The following is a 20682-nucleotide window of genomic DNA, read 5'->3' as shown; positions in this document are numbered from 1 at the left end:
AGGGCAACGCAGGGGAGCTCGCTGGCTTCGCTGTACGCACAGCTCCCCAGGCAGGGAGCGCACCAAATCCCTCCCCACGAACCAGCCATGCGTCCAGAGCTACCCCTCCGGCTGCCCAGGCACACACCGCGCTCCCCCAGCCCCCACCGCTGCCAGGGCTGACTGGGAAGCACATATTTCTCTAGAACTCCTGGAGCAGAAAGAAGGAGGGAGAGATCGGGCCAGATAAAGGGCGAGCGAGGCCCGGGGGCTGGGGGCCCGGGCGGGTTCCTGAAGCCTCACTGCACCTCTCTGGAGGAGGAGAGGAGGCATTCTTTGTTTAATGATCTAACCGCAGTTTTAAGTCATGGCCTTAAGTGTTCACTAGATCCTAAGATCCTTAGATGTGAGGCAGTGTTTCTGAACATGTACAAAGTGTTATGTAATTCCCCCCACGCAATCTGGAATTAGGAAAAAGAATATTCACTTCCAGGTCAAAGGGCATGCCATCTAGGCAAGTTTGAGCAGTGCAAGAAAGTCCTTCTGACTTGGGGAGGGGAGGGTGCAGGCCTCGCGCTCAAATCCAATGGTAGTGGTAAAGTGCAGGCCCGGAAGGTCATAAACCATCCCAGGGGACAAGGGCAGGCGGGGAAGCCACGAAAGCAGAGGCAGTCAAAGCGAAGCAGGCTCAGTCCCCCCAGCCAGGAGCCATGGGGAGGGCTGCCATTGACTTCAGTGGAATGTGGATTTCCACCCAAAGGGGCGGGGGAGGAAGCAATGGGGTGGCAGTTTCCCTAGCAGAAAAATACGCTGCTGTGTACTTTCCAGAAGCGAAGAAGGAGTGGGGAGAGACTGAAAAAAGAGCGCGGGCCGTCAGCAGCGCCCCCACCCGTGTCGCAGACCCGCAGGCTGCTTGCCGATGAGATGCACGTCCCCCTTGACGCAGCGCGCGCCCGCTGCAGCTCCCGGATTAATCGCTACTTAATGGAAGTCGTGCCCGTGAATACGCTTCCCCTCATTTCGCCCTTGGTGGACGTCATTAGCCAAGCAAGCAAGCGGGTGGGGGAAGTGGGGGTGGTGAACGACGGTTGGGGGTCGAATCCAGACTAAGGCCTGCTTTCCAGAGGGAAGGAGGCAGCAGGAGCGCGCGGTCCTTTCGCCCCGCCAGGTGGCCCGGCCTGCGCCGCTGCTCTCTTGGAAAGCTCTGCCCCGCAGGAGCACGAGCCGGGTTTGGCCAAGGCTGGCTCCGCTTTGCAGTGCTGGCAAGGCGTGGGCGGGGGGAGGAGGTGGAAGGAGGGCGCGCACCTTCTTCGTGCAAGCTGCTGGGATTCAACCTGTGGGGCCCGCAGGGATTCCCCTTGAGTATCGGAAGGACAGCGCTTGACTCGGGGGAGAAGTCCCTGCGGTCTTCTCGCGAGAAATGTCAACATCGTCTGGACACCTTCCTAGATACCAGCGCTAATTGAAACCCATTTCCGCCCAGCCCTCAGATGTACGCATTTACAGCCCAATCCTAGCCCCACTTATCTGGGAGTAAGCCCCACTGACTCTAATGGAACTTACTTCTAAGTAGTCAGGCATAGGACTGGGCTGTAAGTCTCCAATGCGTTTATGCAACGTTGGTCAGAAATGGCTTGATGGCGAGGCTTCAATATTATAGATCTGGAAGGGGGGACATGTTGGGCCTTTTAATTCTAAAAATTAACTTCGAACTTGATGTCATGGAATCAGTTAAAATCCCGCCTTGCCTCTCTGTAAAAACGATGGGGGGGGGGGGAATACTGTTCGTACCCAGAATCTGACCTGAATCAGATCGAATAATTGTGGCTGCACCCCAGATCCTTCCTAGAATTTTTCTTTCCTTGATCCACTTCTCAGGGCACAATCATATGCATGTCTACTCAGAAGTAAGTCCTACTGTGTTCAGTGGGGCATACTCCCAGGAAAGTGTACATAGGATTGCAGTCTCAGAGTGCAATCTTATGCATGTTTTCCTTGGAGTAAGCCCCGCTTAACTCAGTGGGACTTGCTTCTGAGTTGACATACGTAGGATTGGGCTGTTAGTCCTCCCAGGCAGTGTCTGTTTCATTCTGTAAAAATTCTCTCTGTCTGTCTCTCTGTCTTTGTTTCTGTTTGCTTAGGTCACCCTCACCAAATTTCCCCAGACACGAAATGTATTCTGTGGCTTCCATTCAGAGGGATTCCGCTTAATAATGAAAGGGGGTGGGAGAGAAGGAACATCCCACAATCATCTCTGAAATCTTTCAGCGCGAAGGAAAAACTTGGAACAGTACTAGGGCGGGGGGGGGGATTCCGAGTGGGAAAACTCGGCCTTTCCTTCGGCTCAGACTTTTCCACCAGGCGAAGACGGGCTGTGCTGCCGCTGCGTTTCTATAGCCCAATCTAGGCCTGTCTACTCAGGAGTAAGTTCCATTACAGTCAGTGGACATTATTCCCAGGAAAGTGTGGATAGGATTGCAGCCTGAGAGCCCAGTCCTATGCCTGTCTACTCAGAAGTCCGATTACAGTCAATGGAGCTTACTCCCAGGAAAGTGTGGATAGGGCTGCAGCCTCGATCTCTACCGGAGGTCATGGAATTAAACCAGTCTTCCTACTTACGCGTTGTGTTTCTTTCGAGCCGCCAGGTAGGCCAGATGCAGAGGGAGTCAGGTTTATGGGTGGACGTAGACTCCTACTTTATTCGATTTTCTCGGATCCTAACCGGGTAAATGTTCCTGGAGTGCAGTGAAAAGCTTGGACAGTTCCAGCCAAATACATCAGCACAAATCTGAAAGCGGAATCCAGACCCAGTTCAACGTAGTCTTTGGATCGGCCCCGGAGCATACCCCAGATAAGCTTTGCGGAGTTTGTTTTCCTGTTGGTGGGCTAAAGGTAATAAACCCGAATAGTGCAGAAACTCCCTCCCCTTTGGAGTTTATTTTACCATGCTTAGCAGAAACCCTAATAAATAAACACATTTTTTTAAATTAAGAAAGAGACTTGTGTATGTTCATTTTTACTCCGAAATATCACGTAGAGCTCCACGAAGGGGGAAAAAAATCAAATACAAGGTTAATGGCAATGCAGAGAAGTCCTTTCCTCTGTGCTGTAGCTCTCTGAGAGAAAGAGAAATCCCAAATGCAAAAGGACAGTCAGTTTTCTCCATGGATCTTTTCTCTTACCGTACACTGTTCCCGAGTTCAACTGGAGTTTATATTTTCAGGGTTGCAAAATTAATTACAAGAATAGACGAGATTTATGCCACAGGCATTCAGAAACAATGTGAGAATATTTTCTAATAATAATAAGCCGTTTCCAAGAGCGTTTCCATAGGCTGACTGATGAAAGACAAATTCTGACATACATTCATATGACCATATGATATACACCATATGATATGCACATACACGCAACATGCACACACATTTATAATGTTTTCTATATAAAGGTTTTTTATTTTTTATACACACATACACATACATTATACACACACACAAATATATATACATACACATATATATTTACACATATTCACATATATATGTATATATACGAATATATACATATACACATTTAAGTACGCGCGCGCACACACACACACACACATGATAAGGGTTGGTTGTTTAACTGTGCATTCTTTATTATTCAACTTCCTAAAGGAACTTTCCCGCCTGGAGACACATATTTTTTTTTTAATTTTATATGTCTGTGGGCTCTAATAATTAAAAGTGTTGTCCTTGTGGATGAGTATTTGTGCTGACTGAGCATATTTCCCAAGTGTAATTAGTTAGATCGTAGTAAAGAACAGTCGTGTTCATTTATTTTGGGCCACAAACACCAAATTCATGGATTTAAAAAAAAAAGCCTATACATATTTTAATAAATATGTACAGCCTGCTCCGATACCGAAAATGAAAGTCTCGAACAGAAAATGGAGCAACACCGCCCTCTAGTGGCGAAACGAAAACTAGATGGGCAATTCAGTTGAGTGCTTCGTGTATTTACTTTTTCCACTATTAATTTGAATTCAGCGTTTTTGCTATAACTCTTGATTTCCATGAGTTCTAGAAAGATTGCTTTGTAGAAAAAAAAATTTCATTGGTTAAGGATGACTACAAGACATGCAAAAATTATAAGAATGTGCAACTCTTACAAATTACAAAAAAAAATTATATTCACAAATAGAGGTTATCATATGCGTGGTCCTCAATCCGAGTGACAAGGAAATCTTTACAATGAACACACAGTGTTGTCTTTTGTTCACAAGAGGATAGGAAGTAAAACATTCTTGAATTAAAGAATAAATAACTCATTCTTAAGTAAATGAATGAGTTCTTGAAATCGAATTAAAAAGTTATCAGATTGAAGAATGGAGTCTATTCCCCTTTAACGTTAAGTGATATGAAATGAAATCTTCCACATTATTTGGCTATATTTTGTTTTCTTGTTTTTACCCACTCTGCCTGAAATGTGTCAATTTCATTGTAATTCTCACTACAGTCATTGGAGAGCTCCTGGATTCCCATTCATGATGCTTGCACTGAGACAATAATAATAATAACAACAACAATAACAACAGCATTGTTTTGGGGATTTTGTGTGTTTCAGGGAGAGAGTTAACATTTCCAACATGAACAGACCCTTCTAAACTAAAACAGGCCTTAAACGTTTTGTCGAAAGGTGTGGGAAGGAGTCTGTTTCCTACAAAATAGGGCCCTGTAGGCTAGGTTGTGGTGCCATTTTGAAATCAACAAACATGGACTTGAGTTCGACTAATGTAGGTTTTGTTCTGCCCCAGCCAACTGGTCTCCAGCCTAACCTTCTCCCTTTTTTCAAGATCTCTCTCCCCTCACACTGCCAATGGGCCTGCTGGAGCAATTCTGTTTACAAATGCTTTTCTTGACTTTCAAAGGGAGCCCAGGCTTTCCAGAATATGCCTCCCGCTTTACTAGATCTGCGAAGTAACCTAATTTGTTTTAATCGTTTCTCTTTCCAGACCTCACTGTCTCTCCTGGACTGTTGTCTCACCCCATTGGGTGACATACTGAAATTTATAGTCCAGATTTTAAGACCTGGTTTTGTCTACATTCGTGTTTTATCCTAACAAACACAAACATCAAAATAAGATGGTCTCAAAGAAAAAGCGCCAGCACATATCATAAACTCATTAGGCCCAGACGTCTAGCCTTCTCAATGGTTTTATGATACCTCGGTTCTTCCTGTTTTAAAAAGAATTATAGGTATAGGGTTGACAATGAATGGGGAAGTAATGCAACACCTTTTCCTAGGCCTTTATCACTATCTGCCTTTGGGGGAAAAGGGGAAGGGGAAAGAGATAGGATCTGCAGATGCAACAGACCCACAGGTCTCTGCCACAGCCTTCTTCATCTCAGATTGCAATGTTTATTTCTAAGCTCTTAATTTTTAATGGCTAAAGGATTCCAAGGCCCTCTCCCTGGCCTTAATACACATAAACTGCTATCTGCATACAATATTGTCTGCACACCATGTGTAGGGTCTAGCCGAAGTTGAACACTTCCATTGATTTTAGAGGCGGTGTTAAGCATGTGTCCTGCAGCCCATTCCTATGCTTGTCTACTCACTTCTGAGTAGAGTCAATGAGTCAATGGGACTTACTCCTATGCAAGTGTGGATAGGATTGCAGCCTTAGTCCCAGTGAATGTAACAGACTTTACTTCTGAGTAGACAAGCATAGGATTGCCCCATAAATCTCTGAAATCAATAGGACCTCAAAACATGTTCATTTGTCTGAATCGTACCATACTCTCACACAGCAAATTCATAGTTCTTGACACTGACAGAGTTGATCACGTCAAAAAAAGAGAGGTCTCTCCATTTCAAGTGTCTCTTCTGGTAAAAAGCAAAAAGTTTCAGGGGGTTGAAAGGGTCAGAAAGAGAGAGTCAGCTTCGATTGGATTGTGGATAGCTTGGTTTACCCCACAAATCACCAAGATGAAATGGTTAGGTGAAGGTGAGGTGGCGTATACTGTGCATGACCTATGCAAGACCCTAAACCAGGTATATTCACAAGGCATAATTGCAATCCAATGTCTTTGTCATAAGAGAAGGCCTTGGCCAATGATCTACTAGGATAATCTTTTAGCAGTTCTTATTATTACATATTACATCTGTACATATCTCTCTACATATAGCTTGTAGATTTAATTCACTCATCTCCCTTTACTCCTGCATAGCACCTTCATGTTCAAACAGAAAATATCTCAGTAGAGAAGATATCTGCCCTGGGTCCCTTTAGGGAGAAGGGCGGGATAGAAATAAAGTTTATTATTATTACATTGGCCATATATAGAAAAGATCTGCGTAAATCCTTTCAGGAATAGAGGAGACATCATTTTGTTGGAGACCTCCTGTTCACATGACCAGTGAAAAAGTTTTGCCTAGAAATGGTGCCCTGTGGGTTGAGCATATATTCAAGACAGTGAAGACAGTGAAGCAGTGGTGCTTTGGGGGGTATTTCTTTCGATTGTTGGAAATAAAACTGGTGGTCTATTTCCACACTGCAAAGAGAAGTCAAAGGCACAAACACAGACACACACCCACATCACTCTCTTAGTGGTCCAAGTAAATTTTCAAACGTAGGGGGTTTCATTATATTAGGTCAGTCTTTATTATTACCTATAACAGGAACCCAAAAAGGGGAGCCACAGGCGAAAGAGGACATGGACCAATACTCAGGACAAGCCCCAGCGATGCTGGGCCTACACAACTTCATTCTCTTTCTGGTACCACCTCAACACAGTGCACTGAAGAGGAAAGAAAAGCCCAGTGAAAAATCCTCGCTGGTTACCTCGGTCTGGCACATTTCTTGCAAAGCGAAACACATGGAAAGAGAGAGATGCTAATGGCTGAGTTTCTGCTTCGTGGTGTTTCTTTTGAGAAGTCCTGGATCAGGTTTTTGCCATTAAAGTCACCCTCCTTATCTTCAGTATCATCATTATCATTATTATTATCTTCATCTTATTTTCCTTAGCCACTACGTTGAAGAAGGATGCTCTCTCGCCCGCCCTTTCCCTAGACTTTTTCTCCCTTTTACTTTTCCCTTTTTCGAGTCGCTTGGAAGAAGCATGTCACACATTTTAATATCTCGATCAAGTCCCCAAAGCGAATGTCCACCCACAATATCTAAAAACCAAACCGGATGGGTAGGAGTGAGAAGGAAGGAACTTTGAGAAACGCCGTTCTCCACCAAGTTCTCCACCAAAGATGGAGACTTCCCTTCGGCTCACACTTTCCTCTCCAAAATCCCTGACACAAATCACATTCACTGCTATCTAAAAGGAGTGTGTGTGGGGGGGGGGGAAGGGGGGAACCAAAACCAGATCTCGGTGGAAAGTTCTGGATCAATGCACCTGGCAAAGCGGTGATAATAATAATATTAGCAATAGTTAATATTCTTAATGGTGTGTGTGTGTGATGTGAGTGCGTGTTTTAACAGAGATCCCAGGACGTTCCACAAACACACCCACGCAGGCACATCCCCAAGTCGCTAGTCGCCTTTATTGCCTTTCTCCTTGTTCATCTTTTTCATTTTCATCCTGCGGTTCTGGAACCAGATTTTGACCTGTCTCTCGGTCAGGTTTAAAATCCTGGCCACTTCGTAACGGCGGTCTCGAGTGAGATACATATTAAAGAGGAACTCCTTTTCCAGTTCCAGAGTCTGGAATTTGGTGTAGGGGCAACGCTTTTTCCTGGTGGAACGAGCGTGGATCCAGTTTGCGGCAGGGTTATCTGGAGAAAGGGGGCAAAGGGGAGAGAAGAAGGTTAGGGGGGAAGAAGTTAGGGTTTGGAGGGAGAAGAGGGGCAGGCGTCGGGGTGGGGAGGGAGGAGAAGGGTCGTTAAATTCACTTCAGGAAGGCTGCCTGCTCTCTGCACCATCGCGGAGGACTTATCATAAAAGCCTGAATGGCCCAGTCTGTTTACTGTACCGCTGATGCCTGCGTGAGGGGAGTAGGTGGTTATGGGGAGCCTGTTTTATGGGTGCTTGTTGCTGCTTGCGCTCGGGCAGGCGTCTAGACGTTTTTATAGGTTAGTAAAACTCTCTCTATTTTGCACATCGGAGCCTTACAGGTTCGGGCCATAAATCAAAGAGGGGCCAATTTCTTTTCTTTCTCTCTCTCTCTCTCTCTTTCTCCCTGCCTTTTTTTGGAGACTTACTTGGGTCAAGTTGCTGCGGCTTCTCCTCCTTCAGATCGCTGCTGGGGCTGGGGTTGCGGCTGCACCCAGAGGCTTGCTTGGCCGGGTCGGTGGCGGCGGTGGAGGCGGAGCCGGGGACGGGGTGAGGAGCTCCGTTGCTGGCGGCCACCCCCTTCTCCCGAGGTTCGGCCAGGAAGGAGCTGCACGTGTACTCGGGCCCACCGATCCCCGGGGTCTCCCGGGACAAGGAGCACTCGGTCCTCTTGGAAGGAGACGCGGAGGCGGTGGTGGTGGCGGCGGCGGAGGAGGACGGGGCGGTGGACACCGAAGCAGGGGCAGCCACGGCCGCGCCCCCGCTCTCCGGCTTGACGATCCCGTAGTGGCGCACGCCGGAGGAGCCGGAGCCGGAGCCAGCGCCGTGGGGAGCGATGCTGGCTGCAGAGGCGGCCGAGACGTGGTTACTGCTGCTGCCGGGGCTGGTGGGGAAGGTGGCGAAGGGCTCGATCCAGGAGCGCACGTATCTGCCGCTCCCGCCGCCCTCGCCCGGCCCCCCCAAGTGCGGCTGGGGCATGTAGGGGTGGTAGATGCCCTGCATGGGCGCGGAGGGCTGGGGGTGCACGGCGGACCACGAGGCGGGGAAGACGGCGGACTTGGGCGCGAAGCTGCAGGGGGCGAAGTCTGAGCCCTCGGCCACCACACCTGAGGCTGGCCTGGGGCTCGCGTGGTGACCTCCCTGCAGGAACCGGCCGGCCCCGCCGCCGCCCCCTCCAGTCCCGTACACCTCCTCGCTCTCGTGGCCTATGAGCGAGTCCACATAGTAGTTACTAAGGGTGCCGCTCGACGACATTTTGGGGAGGCAGCCTCCGTAGCAGGGCATATGGGGGGGAAGGCAAAAAAGGTTACTCTGTTAACTGGTGATGATCGCCTGGCCCGCAGAACAATCGTAGTATTTTGCAGGCTGCCACCTTCAACCATTGGTCCTGCCGGCCACGTGATCATATTTACCAATACTCCGAGTAAATCAATCCGCTAAACTGGGGGGGGGGGGGGTGGCTGGCTGGGTGGGTGCCCGTGATTTTCCAAGGGAAAAAATCCCCATGCACAAACCAGGAGGAAGCGCACAGGCACAAGCACCCACATGCCTCAGTTTTGTTCTGCACACTGTGGCTGCAAGCAGAGAGGAGGCGAGGGAGAGGGAGGGAGGACCCCGAATCCTTCCACCCTAGTTCTTCCTTAGGAGGACTTCTCAGCGGGCGTGGTCCACCCAGCAGCAGCAGCCAAGTCGCGGAACTACTTCTTCGCCTCCTTTTGAGTGATTTCTGCCATTCATTCCTGCACTCAGTCAGCCCCAAGCCGAGAAGAAGTTCTTCTCGCAGACTTGGCTGGTCACTGCCATGGCAAACGGCTGAGGAACCCTGGTGGAGAGAGAGAGGGGGAGAGAAGGGGGTGGACGGGGAGAGACTCCGGCGGGCTCCTTCCTCGCCTGTGAAAACAAACACTGCCAAAAAAGCTGGGAGTGTGTAACGACTCCTCATAAAACAGGGGAATGTTACAGTAAAAGCACACAATGCGGCGGCGGCTGCCCTCTTTCAAGAGCAGCTCTCGTGGTGTTTCCTCTTGTGTGTGTGTGTGTGTATGTGTGCATCTTTTGAACAGAATGGAATGATTGAAAAAGAAGAGAGAGAGAGAGAGGTGGGGGGAGGGAGGGAGAAAGAGAGCTGCCCATTGTGTTGTGGAAGACCTCTCCGCAATGATTTTATGCCTTTCAATAAAAATTTTATGAGGTGCATTTGATTATAGATTAATGTGTCCCTCTAATAAAATGGACTGATGGCACACGCGAAAACTCTCTCTCTCTCTCTCTCTCTCTCTCTCTCTCTCTCTCTCTCTCTCTCTCTGTCTTTGACGTGAAGCTGAACCCTAACAGCTACTTGGAGGGCTGAAACCTTAGATTCAAACCGGTTGCCAGCACTACTTTCAGACCCATCAGAGCTGGGAGGATCAACGAACATGAATGAATGAACCAACAGCCCCTTTGCAGACAGTCGTCCTACTCGGATCTCCCCAGCACACGGACTGTATGAGCAAGACAGACACTGAACTAGTGACTGGAAAGCTCCTCTCCCTCCTCTCTTTAACTTTCTGGATGCTTTTAGTCCCCCAATAAACACAAACATGTATCCCCTTTCCTACCACCCCGTCCCCCCAATAATTCAAGGAGATACAATTTGGTTTAACTGCCTTTATTATTCACTTCCAGAGGAGAGATTCGGAGTGGAATTTGGACCTGCAGTCGGAATTGAAAATTAACTCTGACCCATTCAGGTGTCCCCTCTACACACACACTGATTTTTAGTCTTCAGACAGGCTGGACCTTGGCTGGGCTTGAAGGTGGAGAGAATGTACGTTTCCTCGAATCAAAATCTTGGTTTGGAATAAAACAAAATAATAAACAAAATAATAAAAAAGCGCAGGCACGACTTCCTACACACAGCCTCCCAAAGAAGGGTTGAAAAACCTAGTTACTTCCTGATTGATGACTCTCCAAACGCTCCTTTCCAGGATTTGCTGGAAAACATCTTTTCGCCTTGAATTGTTTTAAGGCATTATTTGTTGTAGCAAACACACCATTTGCTTGATGTTCAGGAACCACAACTCCAGAACCCCTATATATTCAGATGCCTGCGTCTCTAGTTTTATCTGTATAACCCATATGTGTGAAACTTGGGAAAGACTCACACCTTACCAAAGGGATGCTTTTACAGCCTATCTATCTATCTATCTATCTATCTATCTATCTATCTATCTATCTATCTATCTATCTATCTATCTATGCACACACACACGCACACCCTTTAGAATATACACAACACATACCACTCTTCCTATTCTGATTCACAGACACTGATTCGAAGCAGCATAACAACGTGGAAGCCATTACCTTTGATTGCGCTAGAAAACACTCTCAGAATTCAGAACCTCAGTCCTAACGCCATTTTTCCATGGCAACATCTTTGGTTGTTTGTTGAGAACCTTTTTTTAATTAAAAAAAATCCATTCAAATATGCACACCATTTATAATGATGAACTACCTTTTACGTTGCAGGGAGGCATATTGGAAAATCTGTGTAAACAGGACATAATCGTCTTCTGCACACATCTTTCTACTTTCTACTAGATCCAACATGTTGGATAGATAGATAGATAGATAGATAGATAGATAGATAGATAGATAGATAGATAGATAGATAGATAGATATTTTTACATAATATATTTATACAACAAGAATTACGAAAACAAAGGCATTAATCCCTATTTTGCACTGAAGATATATTACATGTAAATGTTACAATGTGACTTCTATAGATATATTCTGAGTTCACGCACAGACACTCACACACATTCAGAGACACAGACACACAGACACCACATCCACACCCACACCCACACCCACACCCACACCCACACCCACACCCACAGAAAGACACACAGACACACACACCCCCACGCACGCACGCACACACACACAGGGGAAGAGAGAGAGACTATTAAGTCGAGCATGTTTGCAAAACTGTCCGCTAACCATCTTTCCAGGCCAGTTAGAAGAAATGACAAGACAGGCGGGCCGTGATGTCACCAGCTCCTTTCTGAGCTGCCTGGGTGTCATTAGGCCAGCAAATATTTTCAGCATGTTCGAAGCCATTTCCTGATTCAGAAGCCAAGCAGGGGTGTGTTTGTGGTGAGTTCGGAGCCCGCTTCTCCAGAGCAGGCGGTGGCTCCTGCCGGCGCTTTCCAGGCCTTTGTGAAGGTGAAAGCATTTTCAAGCATTTGGACTTCAGCCGCGAGTCACGTTCATCTGCAAGCTCCCTTTCTCGCAGGCTCTGCTTCAGATACCGCCGGGTCTTTTCTTCTGCACCCAGTCCAGCCCTTGCCAACTCCACTCGGAAGATAAAAACTCTGTTGGCAAGATTTCAGCAACTATGCCCAGAAAAGTGTGTGTGTGTGGGGGGGGGGGGGGTTTAAGAGCCGTGAACTTCATTACCTTGATGTGTGCTACTAAAACAAGGACAACAACCCGGAACTGCTGGAGACAAAACAAGCTTTGGGGAAGGAGAACGACATAGCCAGGGACACCTAGCCTCCAGTGCAACGTGGGAGTGTTTCTAATTGAGAAAGGGAAAGGCCTGAGCAGATATATGGGCAAAATGGCTTCGTTTCTCTCCACTCTACTCTGTAAAAGAACCAAATGTAGGGATTTTAAAGATGCATTTAAAGTATCCGAGATATTTGAGAATGTGGTTGGTTAAATAAAGCAACCAAATTCCAATGTCTGTCTGTCTGTCTGTCTGTCTGTCTGTCTACTTTTATCAGCATTTACAAAATGGCATGCTTAGTGGTTGGGTTGATTCAGTGAGCTGTATCTCTTTTTCTTTTATTTACCTTTTAAAAAAAAAAATCAACTTACCATTTGTGAGTGAGTGGATTGCGGGTGTTCACTCACAATGTTTTCCTAAGGAGAACATCAAAGGGTACATTTGGCCAGCCCATCTAGACCTTACAAACAGCCATTGCTGAAAGGACTCAGCTGACATCAACTTCCCTCCTTTCCATTCTCATTCCCTCTAGCATCCCATCTCACATGAGTAGGACAAGGAAAAACCTCCAGAGTAGTGATGGAAATAAGGGGGATCTGCAAACTGCACACTCTGCTGTGGTGTTTTGTACTTTTTCTTGAAAGACCAAAGGCACCTCATGACTTTAGAGAGTTTATTGCATTATACATGCGAATAGGACATGCACAAAGAAGAGAAAGAAGGGAGGAAGGAAAGGAGGAAGGAAGGAAGAAGACATATTGCTTTTTATACCACTATGATTCCACGTATGCACTACAAGGGGGGGGGGGAAAGTCTACAGTTTGTGGAAGAGTGAAAAAGTCCATTGCACGAAGGACAACTCTGACGCACACGAGAGAGAGGGTAGTTACATCGTAAAATGTGCTTTCTTTCTTGTTTTTGCCCCCCCTCCAGAAAAAGTTTTTTTAAAAATTCTTATTCTTAAAGTATTTTATATATTCAAAATGTCATGGCCCGTGTAGTAGCCCCCACATAAATACCACGTGGTTAGTTAAAAAATGGAAAAAAAGTCACATTGCCTGGATGATCGACAGTTCCAATAAGTTAAGACCAAATGATCATAGTCAATCCAAGTTTACCCTGCATTACGATGAGAAAAAAAAATCATAATAAGTTACACGTGCTAGGTTTCTTTTTAATATATATACTCGTCATAGGAACATACACAGACACTTAGAGCACTCAAAAGGATGACAAAAAAATAGTCACAGTCTATCAGAAATGGAAAAAAGAAAGGAAAATGAAGGGGTGTCGGGTTTTTCTTTTCTGCTTCTCTCTTTTCCCCCAAAGTCTTTCCTACACATATAGCAACTGGTGGCCAGGGAGCCCACGTCTCAGGGCGTGTCTGCCCCCAGGTGAATGCGGTTTAGGAGAAGGTTAGGTTAGCGGTCAGTTCTCGGATTCGGTTCTCCCTGCTCATCTTCTTGAGCTTCATTCTGCGGTTTTGAAACCATATCTTGACCTGCCTGTCAGTGAGGTTTACGCTCTTACTGATCTCTAGGCGGCGCTCTCGAGTAAGATACATATTGAATAAGAACTCTTTCTCTAATTCCAGTGTTTGATGTTTAGTGTAAGGGCACCTCTTCTTTCTGCCACTCTTTGCAGTTAACCAATTGCTGGTTGGAGTATCAGACTTGATTTCCTCTAGCAAAATCGAAGGAGAAGAAAGGAAGGAAAGAAGGAAGGAAGGAAAAGAAAAAAAAACACACCTCAGTCTGTTATAGTGTACCCTTGGCCATGAACCCACCTCCATTGTGTCTGTCAGATATGGTGGCTTGTGGGTATTAAACAATGCTCAAACGAGGTGTGCACACTGGGATAGGGTGAGTTTTTAAAACATTGTTGCCAAATTTGAATTAAACAATGCAAGCAATAAGACCTGCCATTCTCTGGCTTATTTCTGTTGCATTTCTATACGATATCTATACACCCTATATATTAACACACATTTTTCAGCTAACCTACAACATCTGCAACAATATTAATCCTGCCATCTCTCCAGTGGTCGCTGAATAAACCAAACCTTATGAGCCACTTCTTAAGAAAATGTCTCAGTGAAAGACAGTATTTCCCGCCACCCCATTATTATGGGGAAAGCTTTATCTATATCTCTCGTGTTATTAAACAGAAACAGCCAGGAGAACAAAGATGTCCTTAACACCAAGATTTGGAACATTCATAACCAGGACCAATGATAATTTTGCTTCCCCTTCTAAGAATTTTTTTTCTTCTCCATTAGAGACAAATTTTATCTCAGGTTTATTACCATTTCTTTGTAATTCTTCTATAAAACCTTAATGTGTACACAATAGGCTCACATTCATACCAGAGGTTGCAAAGTTTATTTAGACTAAAGACATTTCCCGTATTCCACCGTATTCTCTCCACTTCCAGCAAAACCCCTGTGTGGATGTCCCCATACCTTTCAAGACAATGAAATAAACTTGCAGCCCTCTCAAATTTTTTAATAGCAACGTTCAAATGATAGTCAATCACTGGAGACCCCAATCAAGTTTTCTGGAGTATCAAATCCCAAATTTATATTTCCTTCTTTGTCAGTGTATTATTGTCCATTTCCTTTCAACTTGACACAGTTCTGCAAGACCCCCTTATTTACCTACTTAATTTTTTTAATGATGATGATCCTACTTAGTCATCAGTATTTTGGTAAGCAAGGAGTCAGGGACTGAGAGGACCTACTCCAAAGATCTGATCCCAGCCTGACTATGGAGAAGTTGGACTGGCTATAACTGAGCAGCCATAAATGCCTTATTACGGAGATGCCTTTAATGCAGCAGTCTGGGAAAGAGAAACGAAGGGCATGCAGTAGGCTTCGGGTCCCTCCAAGTCAGTGAATAAAACTGAATAGAATAAAGACTGAGTCAGGAATCCTGACTCAGGATCTCATCAATCCACCCCATTTCCTAAAAGCTGCAGAGAGCCCAGCACCTGCAGCATCAGAAAGAGGAAAAGAGAGACACACACACACACACACAGTGAGAGACAGAGAGAGAGAGAGAGAGAGAGAGAGAGAGAGAGAGAGAGAGAGAGAGAGAGAGAGAGAGCCTTTCTGCTGAGCAGCTATGGCTGCGCTTCCACTTGAGCTCCTGTGGTTTATGAGGCTGGCGTGCCCAGTGAGCCCGCCGCCACTTTTTAGGATTCCCAGCTTTGCCATCATACCGACCTTTGCTTTCCTTCTCCTGGGTTTCTGGGCTGGACACAGACCCCTCGGCCAGGCAACTCCTCTCGTCCTGCAGGGCGGACTTGGGCTCGGGACTTTCCACTTGAGAGACTTTGGCGGAGTTGTCCGGGTGGTGGCTGCTGCTGCTGCTGCTGCTGCTGGTGCTGTTGGGATTTTCATTCATTTTCTTCTCCATCGGAAGTTGCACTGCGATCTGCGGTTTGGAGGCTCCGCGAGGGTTGAGCTGTAACATGACTGTGGAACTCGTCTCGGGGCTATTATTGTACTCTTGGGTTTTGCCCGTGGCGTAGGTTTGGCTCAGCCTGAAGTATCCTGGGACGGGGACCTCGGGGTTCTCGATGGGACAGGAGTCAGAGACCAGCCTCTGGTAGGAAGGGACGTCGGAAGCAGAGACGAGCTTTGATCTCTTCTCCGAGTACATGCAGCAATTGCTCTCCTCCTTGATATTGGTGGTGAAGGAGCAAGTGGGAACTTGCTGAGTAACAGGTTGCTCTATTCGGCAGGACCTGTTCGGGTCTGTCCAATTGTCTACTTGAGGTATATACGGATGTACATTCATACCCATATTTTGATGGTTCACTTCTCTTTTGGCCAGAGACGGTAGCAGTCCACAGGTTTGCATCCCATAAGTCCCAATGTCTGTGCTGGGTGGCATGTACATGCTGGTGCTGCTGTTGGAATAAAAACTATCGCTTCTGCAGGCACTGATCAAGGAATCGACTAAAAAAGTATTGGCGGCAGGAGAGCTGTTGGGAAAGGACATTTTGGGGAGGAATTTGAAGAAGAGAGATTGTGTCCTTTGTAGGCTGACATCTCTACGAAAACATTCCCTGTGTAATTGTGGATGCCTCTGCTCAACCACATGACAGCCAAGCCAATGAGATTTGAAAATGGCCTTGAGCCGCTACCTCCCTGCCAGTCACGTGCTCCCCGGGACACTCCTGGCTGCGGCGAAAGGTGGTCAACAGCGACATCTAGAACGTCCGCGGGAAAGTGCGCGCGCTCCCCGGCTTCTCCACCAGTAGCCTCACCGGGGGCAGCAGCCTTCCCGGGGCTTCTTCCCCCCCTTCTTCCTCAAAAGCCAGCCCTGGCGCACTGCGCTGATTGAAAGCCAGGAATGATCCCGATCCCCCCTCTGCCCCCTTCTGCACGCGAGGTGCTGTCTGAATTCAGCCCGATCCCGGCAGCAGCCCTTCTCCCTTCCCTCCAAAAAGGCAGGTACAATCCTTAGTGGGCTAAATAGAGAGGAAGAGAGGGCTCAGGGACATGCAGCCATACACTGAGGCGTTCTTCAATGTTCCAGTTGATAAATATTAGCATGATTATGAATGTGTTTGTTCCCCACCCCATCTGGCCTCCCCAGAGCCTCTTCAGTTTCATCAACTAATAGCAACTGTGCCCTCAGAGGAACTATCTCTAAAGTTTATTCCAGGGAAAACGCACCCTTCTCTTCTCCCCCCCTCCCCCACAACTTCCTTTCACTCCTTAAGAAAACTCTTAAGTATTATGATGTCCAGAAACAGCATCCTACCTCAGTCGTGTCGTCCCCCCCCCCAAAGTTTGAGGGGTCACAGTTGACCCTGTCGGATCTGTAGGTGTTCTCTGAGGGTGGCCATAATTTGGGGAGTACACAAAGAAAAATGTTTTTTTTCCTTTTATGGATTTTGTAAAAGCATTGGTTCCTGACAAGTGGAAGGTACAAAAGGTTGTGGAATTTATTAATACAGATTAAGAAGAATCAGGGCAATCAATACAATTCTCATCTACATTCTTGGGCCACTTGGTAATTTTCTTGCTTCTGAAGCTTTTTCAAGAGTTATACCCTCTGTTGCCACACAAGAAAAGATATTTTATTAACAAATCAATCGAGACTTTGTAAAGGATAAGATTAATAGTTAAGATTTAGCATAATGGTGTTCGTGTTATGAATTATTGAAAATTATACTATTGATTTTTTTTCTTCTCTACTAACCAAGAAGGTCAATTTTTGTTTTAATACAGATTGTCAAATATTAAAAGCGAGACTTTTGTCATAAGTTCAGTTTTATAGTTACGCTAGATTCCTTAAATTTATTTATTTTTTTAAAAATCAAAAAGCCCTTTCTCTTGTGCACAAAATTATTTTGCCCATGCAAACAGAGGCTGCAAAATCCTACCTGCTTCTTACCTCTTCAACTTTTAAAAACACAAACACACACAAAACAGAATCCGCCAGATCGGTCACAACTGAACAAGACCCAAGTTTACATATCTGAACTGTGATAAAATATCTGAATCCAACTCCCTCCAGTTACTGGACACAGAAATCAGCTATATCACATCCTATGTGAAACCTAGATATTTCATCTCAAAATATTTCCGGTCCTCTTGGTGTTCTTTTCTTTCTCTCCCTTCCTGTGTTTGCATCAGTACTACTTACTCTTATTAAAAGACACATGGTCATGAAACAATTACCTTCTTTGTTTTTTTTAAACCAACAGTTCAGGGGAATCCGTTGTTGTCAAGTCTTATTTGTGATTAAGAAATTTTAGGCATCCTTATTCTGGGGGGGGGGGGGCTAAATGCTACTTTCAGGTTCACCTATTTATTTGGGGCCTGGAGATGTTTCTCTCTCTCCCTCCCCGCTTTAAATAAAACCACAACAAATCCGTTCAAGGACCTTTTAAATCGCATTCCCAGCCGACCCTCTCTCTTCGAAAAGACTTCTGCTTCGCCAACCTAACTGTCTTACTTTTTCACGCCATATCTGGGGCACTTCTGGAGGGGGTTCCCCTCTCCTTTTCCTACCCTTTTCCCCTGAAAACAATACCCTGCTTTAAAAATCTTGCTGTGGCCATGAGACAGACCTTTGAAAAGCTTATCGCAGCTGCTCAAATACAACATCATTGTCAGGGTAAGAGCCTTTTAGGGCTGCAGTCGCCAGCTTCTGTGGTGCCAGAGAGTTGCAAGCTAACCTTCAAAAGATGAGCTACATCTCGTACACCCACCTCAGATTTTCCAGAAACCTTATTTAAATGGTGCTGACACCCTTGCCCTTGTCTGAGATGTGGGCTTAGAACCAAGGGACACTACAGGAAGGTAGGATGTGTTTGCCTGCCTCTGGGTGAAGATTACTGCGTGTGTGTCCCTCCTATTTAAGATCATTATCAGAGCCATTGCTAAGATTTTGTCTGTGGTTGGGAACAAACAGAAGTGGAGGTCATGATGGACCCTCATTGAGGGCCGGCTTCTTTTATGGGTTTCCTGCAATTTCCTCCCCCCCCCCCCACAAGATGCCAGACAACCCACGGAGTTTAAAGCAATGCAATAGTATTTTCCTGTTCTGTAGTTGAAGACTTAACCATGAAATCTCATCAAGGATCTGAGCCCCCATCAGATGCCCTTTCAGAATCCTTATTTACACTCGAAGACATAGCCTAGAAGTGTCCCCAACAGTAACATCCTTCCAGGTTGATTTCATTGCATTTTGTTACATGTCTGGTAACATTAAAACAATAAACCGTAGATCTTCTCCTTCCCATTCCAAGGCTCTGCACTGTTTAATGAACCGACTCTGTAACCTCAGCTTAGGTGGAATGTTTTGGTAGTTGGCAGCTATTAAAATCTCAACCCATGTTCTTCAATTTTTTTGTCAGACAAAACATAGGTCTGGGTAATGCTAAGGAACCCACTCGTTACCTACTCCTAATTTCTATTTTTAAAACAGAGTCTGATCTAACATGGGACTGGGTAAAAAATTTAAATGTAAAGGACTGGGTAAAAAATGAAAACACAAATTAAAAATTTGTTTGACATATCTAGAGGTTGAATAAACATCTCTTTGGGAAATGGGTTACTGAGACCTTGTGTGTTTAATGCCACTTCAGTTTTAAATCATATTAAGATGGAACTGTAGTAATTAGCATTAATAAATAAATCAATATTGTGCCATAAATGAGATATACAATCTACATTAATGCAAAGGTTTTCCTCTTTACAATCCCATATTTTTTCTCCAAAGGGGCTGAAAACCCCCCAAAAGCTCCATTTATAACTCGATTACTTTTTGCAATAAAATATATGGTGACACCACCCTATTCTGTCTTAATAAATAATAGAAGATAAAATCTGAAAGGAAAGTAGTTACTGTAAAGTTTGATTTTTCTCCCTTTCATCTTTATTCCACATTTCTGTGATTGGGACTTGCATGTATGTGTATTAAATACTTTTTAAAATCTCCTTCCATTTTCTATTCTTACTTCAATTTGTTGTATTTCCTTCTCATTGTTAAGAAGAGGGGGGAAGTTACCCAGAAATGGGGTGGGGAAGATATTTTGCAGCTGTTAACACCCAACTGGAAAAAAAAGATAATTTGCTCACCGAATATTACTCCGAAACCTGGCATTTTTGAGACATAGATGGGTATCATGGAAACCCAGCTAGTCCCACCATTTAAGCATTGTGTCTCCGCAAGGTTTACAAGATTTTCTTGATTTCATAATTCCTCTGATTCACTTATGGTGTACCAACATGATGATTTTGTTCTCCCTTAAAATATCAGCAATTAAATGATTCTACCTTTTGTGCCTCATCTCCTTATGCAGAAGAGTGGCAATGCCCCCAAATATTCTCATGTTTTAAAAAATATATATCAATTGAAAGGCGGTATATAAATACTGTTAATAATAATAATAATAATAATAATAATAATAATAATAATAATAATAATAATAATAATAATAATAATAATAATAATAATAGTACATCATTAAACTATTGTTAATTATGCCCAATTATGTTATAGGTAGAGGTGTTTGAAAACTGGTGCTGTCTGCCTTACTCAGAAGTAAGCCCATTGTGTTCAGTAAGCCTAAGGGCCGGATCCTATCCAGCTTTCCAGCACTGATGCTGCTGTGCCAGTGGGGTATGCACTGCATCCTGTGGTGGTGGGGCAGTCATAGAGGTCTCCTCAAGTTAAGGGAACATTTGTCCCTTTACCTTGGGGCTGCATTGAGGCTGCATCAGCACTGGAAAGTTGGATAGGATTGGGTCCTTAGGCTGTAATCTTATCCTACTCGCTGGAAACAAACACCTCTATGTATAGGATATCTGAACCAACTGTCTTCCCCCTTTATGCAGATACTTCTATATTGGGTGTGTATCCATGAATGCATATCTTAAACGAAATTCCCTTCAGAGAGTTCACATTTTGT

The 20682-nt window shown here is 45.2% G+C and overlaps 2 protein-coding genes across 2 annotated transcripts; both read right to left on the bottom strand.

Annotated features, from left to right (window-relative positions):
* Positions 1 to 7507: 7507 nt before the first annotated feature.
* Positions 7508 to 9001, bottom strand: HOXD9 (homeobox D9). Its single transcript, XM_066634862.1, has 2 exons — positions 8176 to 9001; positions 7508 to 7749 (listed from the first exon to the last, which is right to left on the bottom strand). The coding sequence occupies exons 1-2, from the start codon at positions 8999 to 9001 to the stop codon at positions 7508 to 7510; spliced, it is 1068 nt and encodes a 355-aa protein (XP_066490959.1).
* Positions 9002 to 13654: 4653 nt separating this feature from the next.
* Positions 13655 to 16303, bottom strand: HOXD10 (homeobox D10). Its single transcript, XM_066634955.1, has 2 exons — positions 15473 to 16303; positions 13655 to 13932 (listed from the first exon to the last, which is right to left on the bottom strand). The coding sequence occupies exons 1-2, from the start codon at positions 16251 to 16253 to the stop codon at positions 13655 to 13657; spliced, it is 1059 nt and encodes a 352-aa protein (XP_066491052.1). The 5' UTR covers positions 16254 to 16303.
* Positions 16304 to 20682: the final 4379 nt, after the last annotated feature.

Source organism: Tiliqua scincoides, chromosome 1 (genome assembly GCF_035046505.1).
Source record: "Tiliqua scincoides isolate rTilSci1 chromosome 1, rTilSci1.hap2, whole genome shotgun sequence".
Taxonomy (NCBI): domain Eukaryota; kingdom Metazoa; phylum Chordata; class Lepidosauria; order Squamata; family Scincidae; genus Tiliqua; species Tiliqua scincoides.
This window is presented reverse-complemented; position numbering and strand designations above follow the sequence as displayed.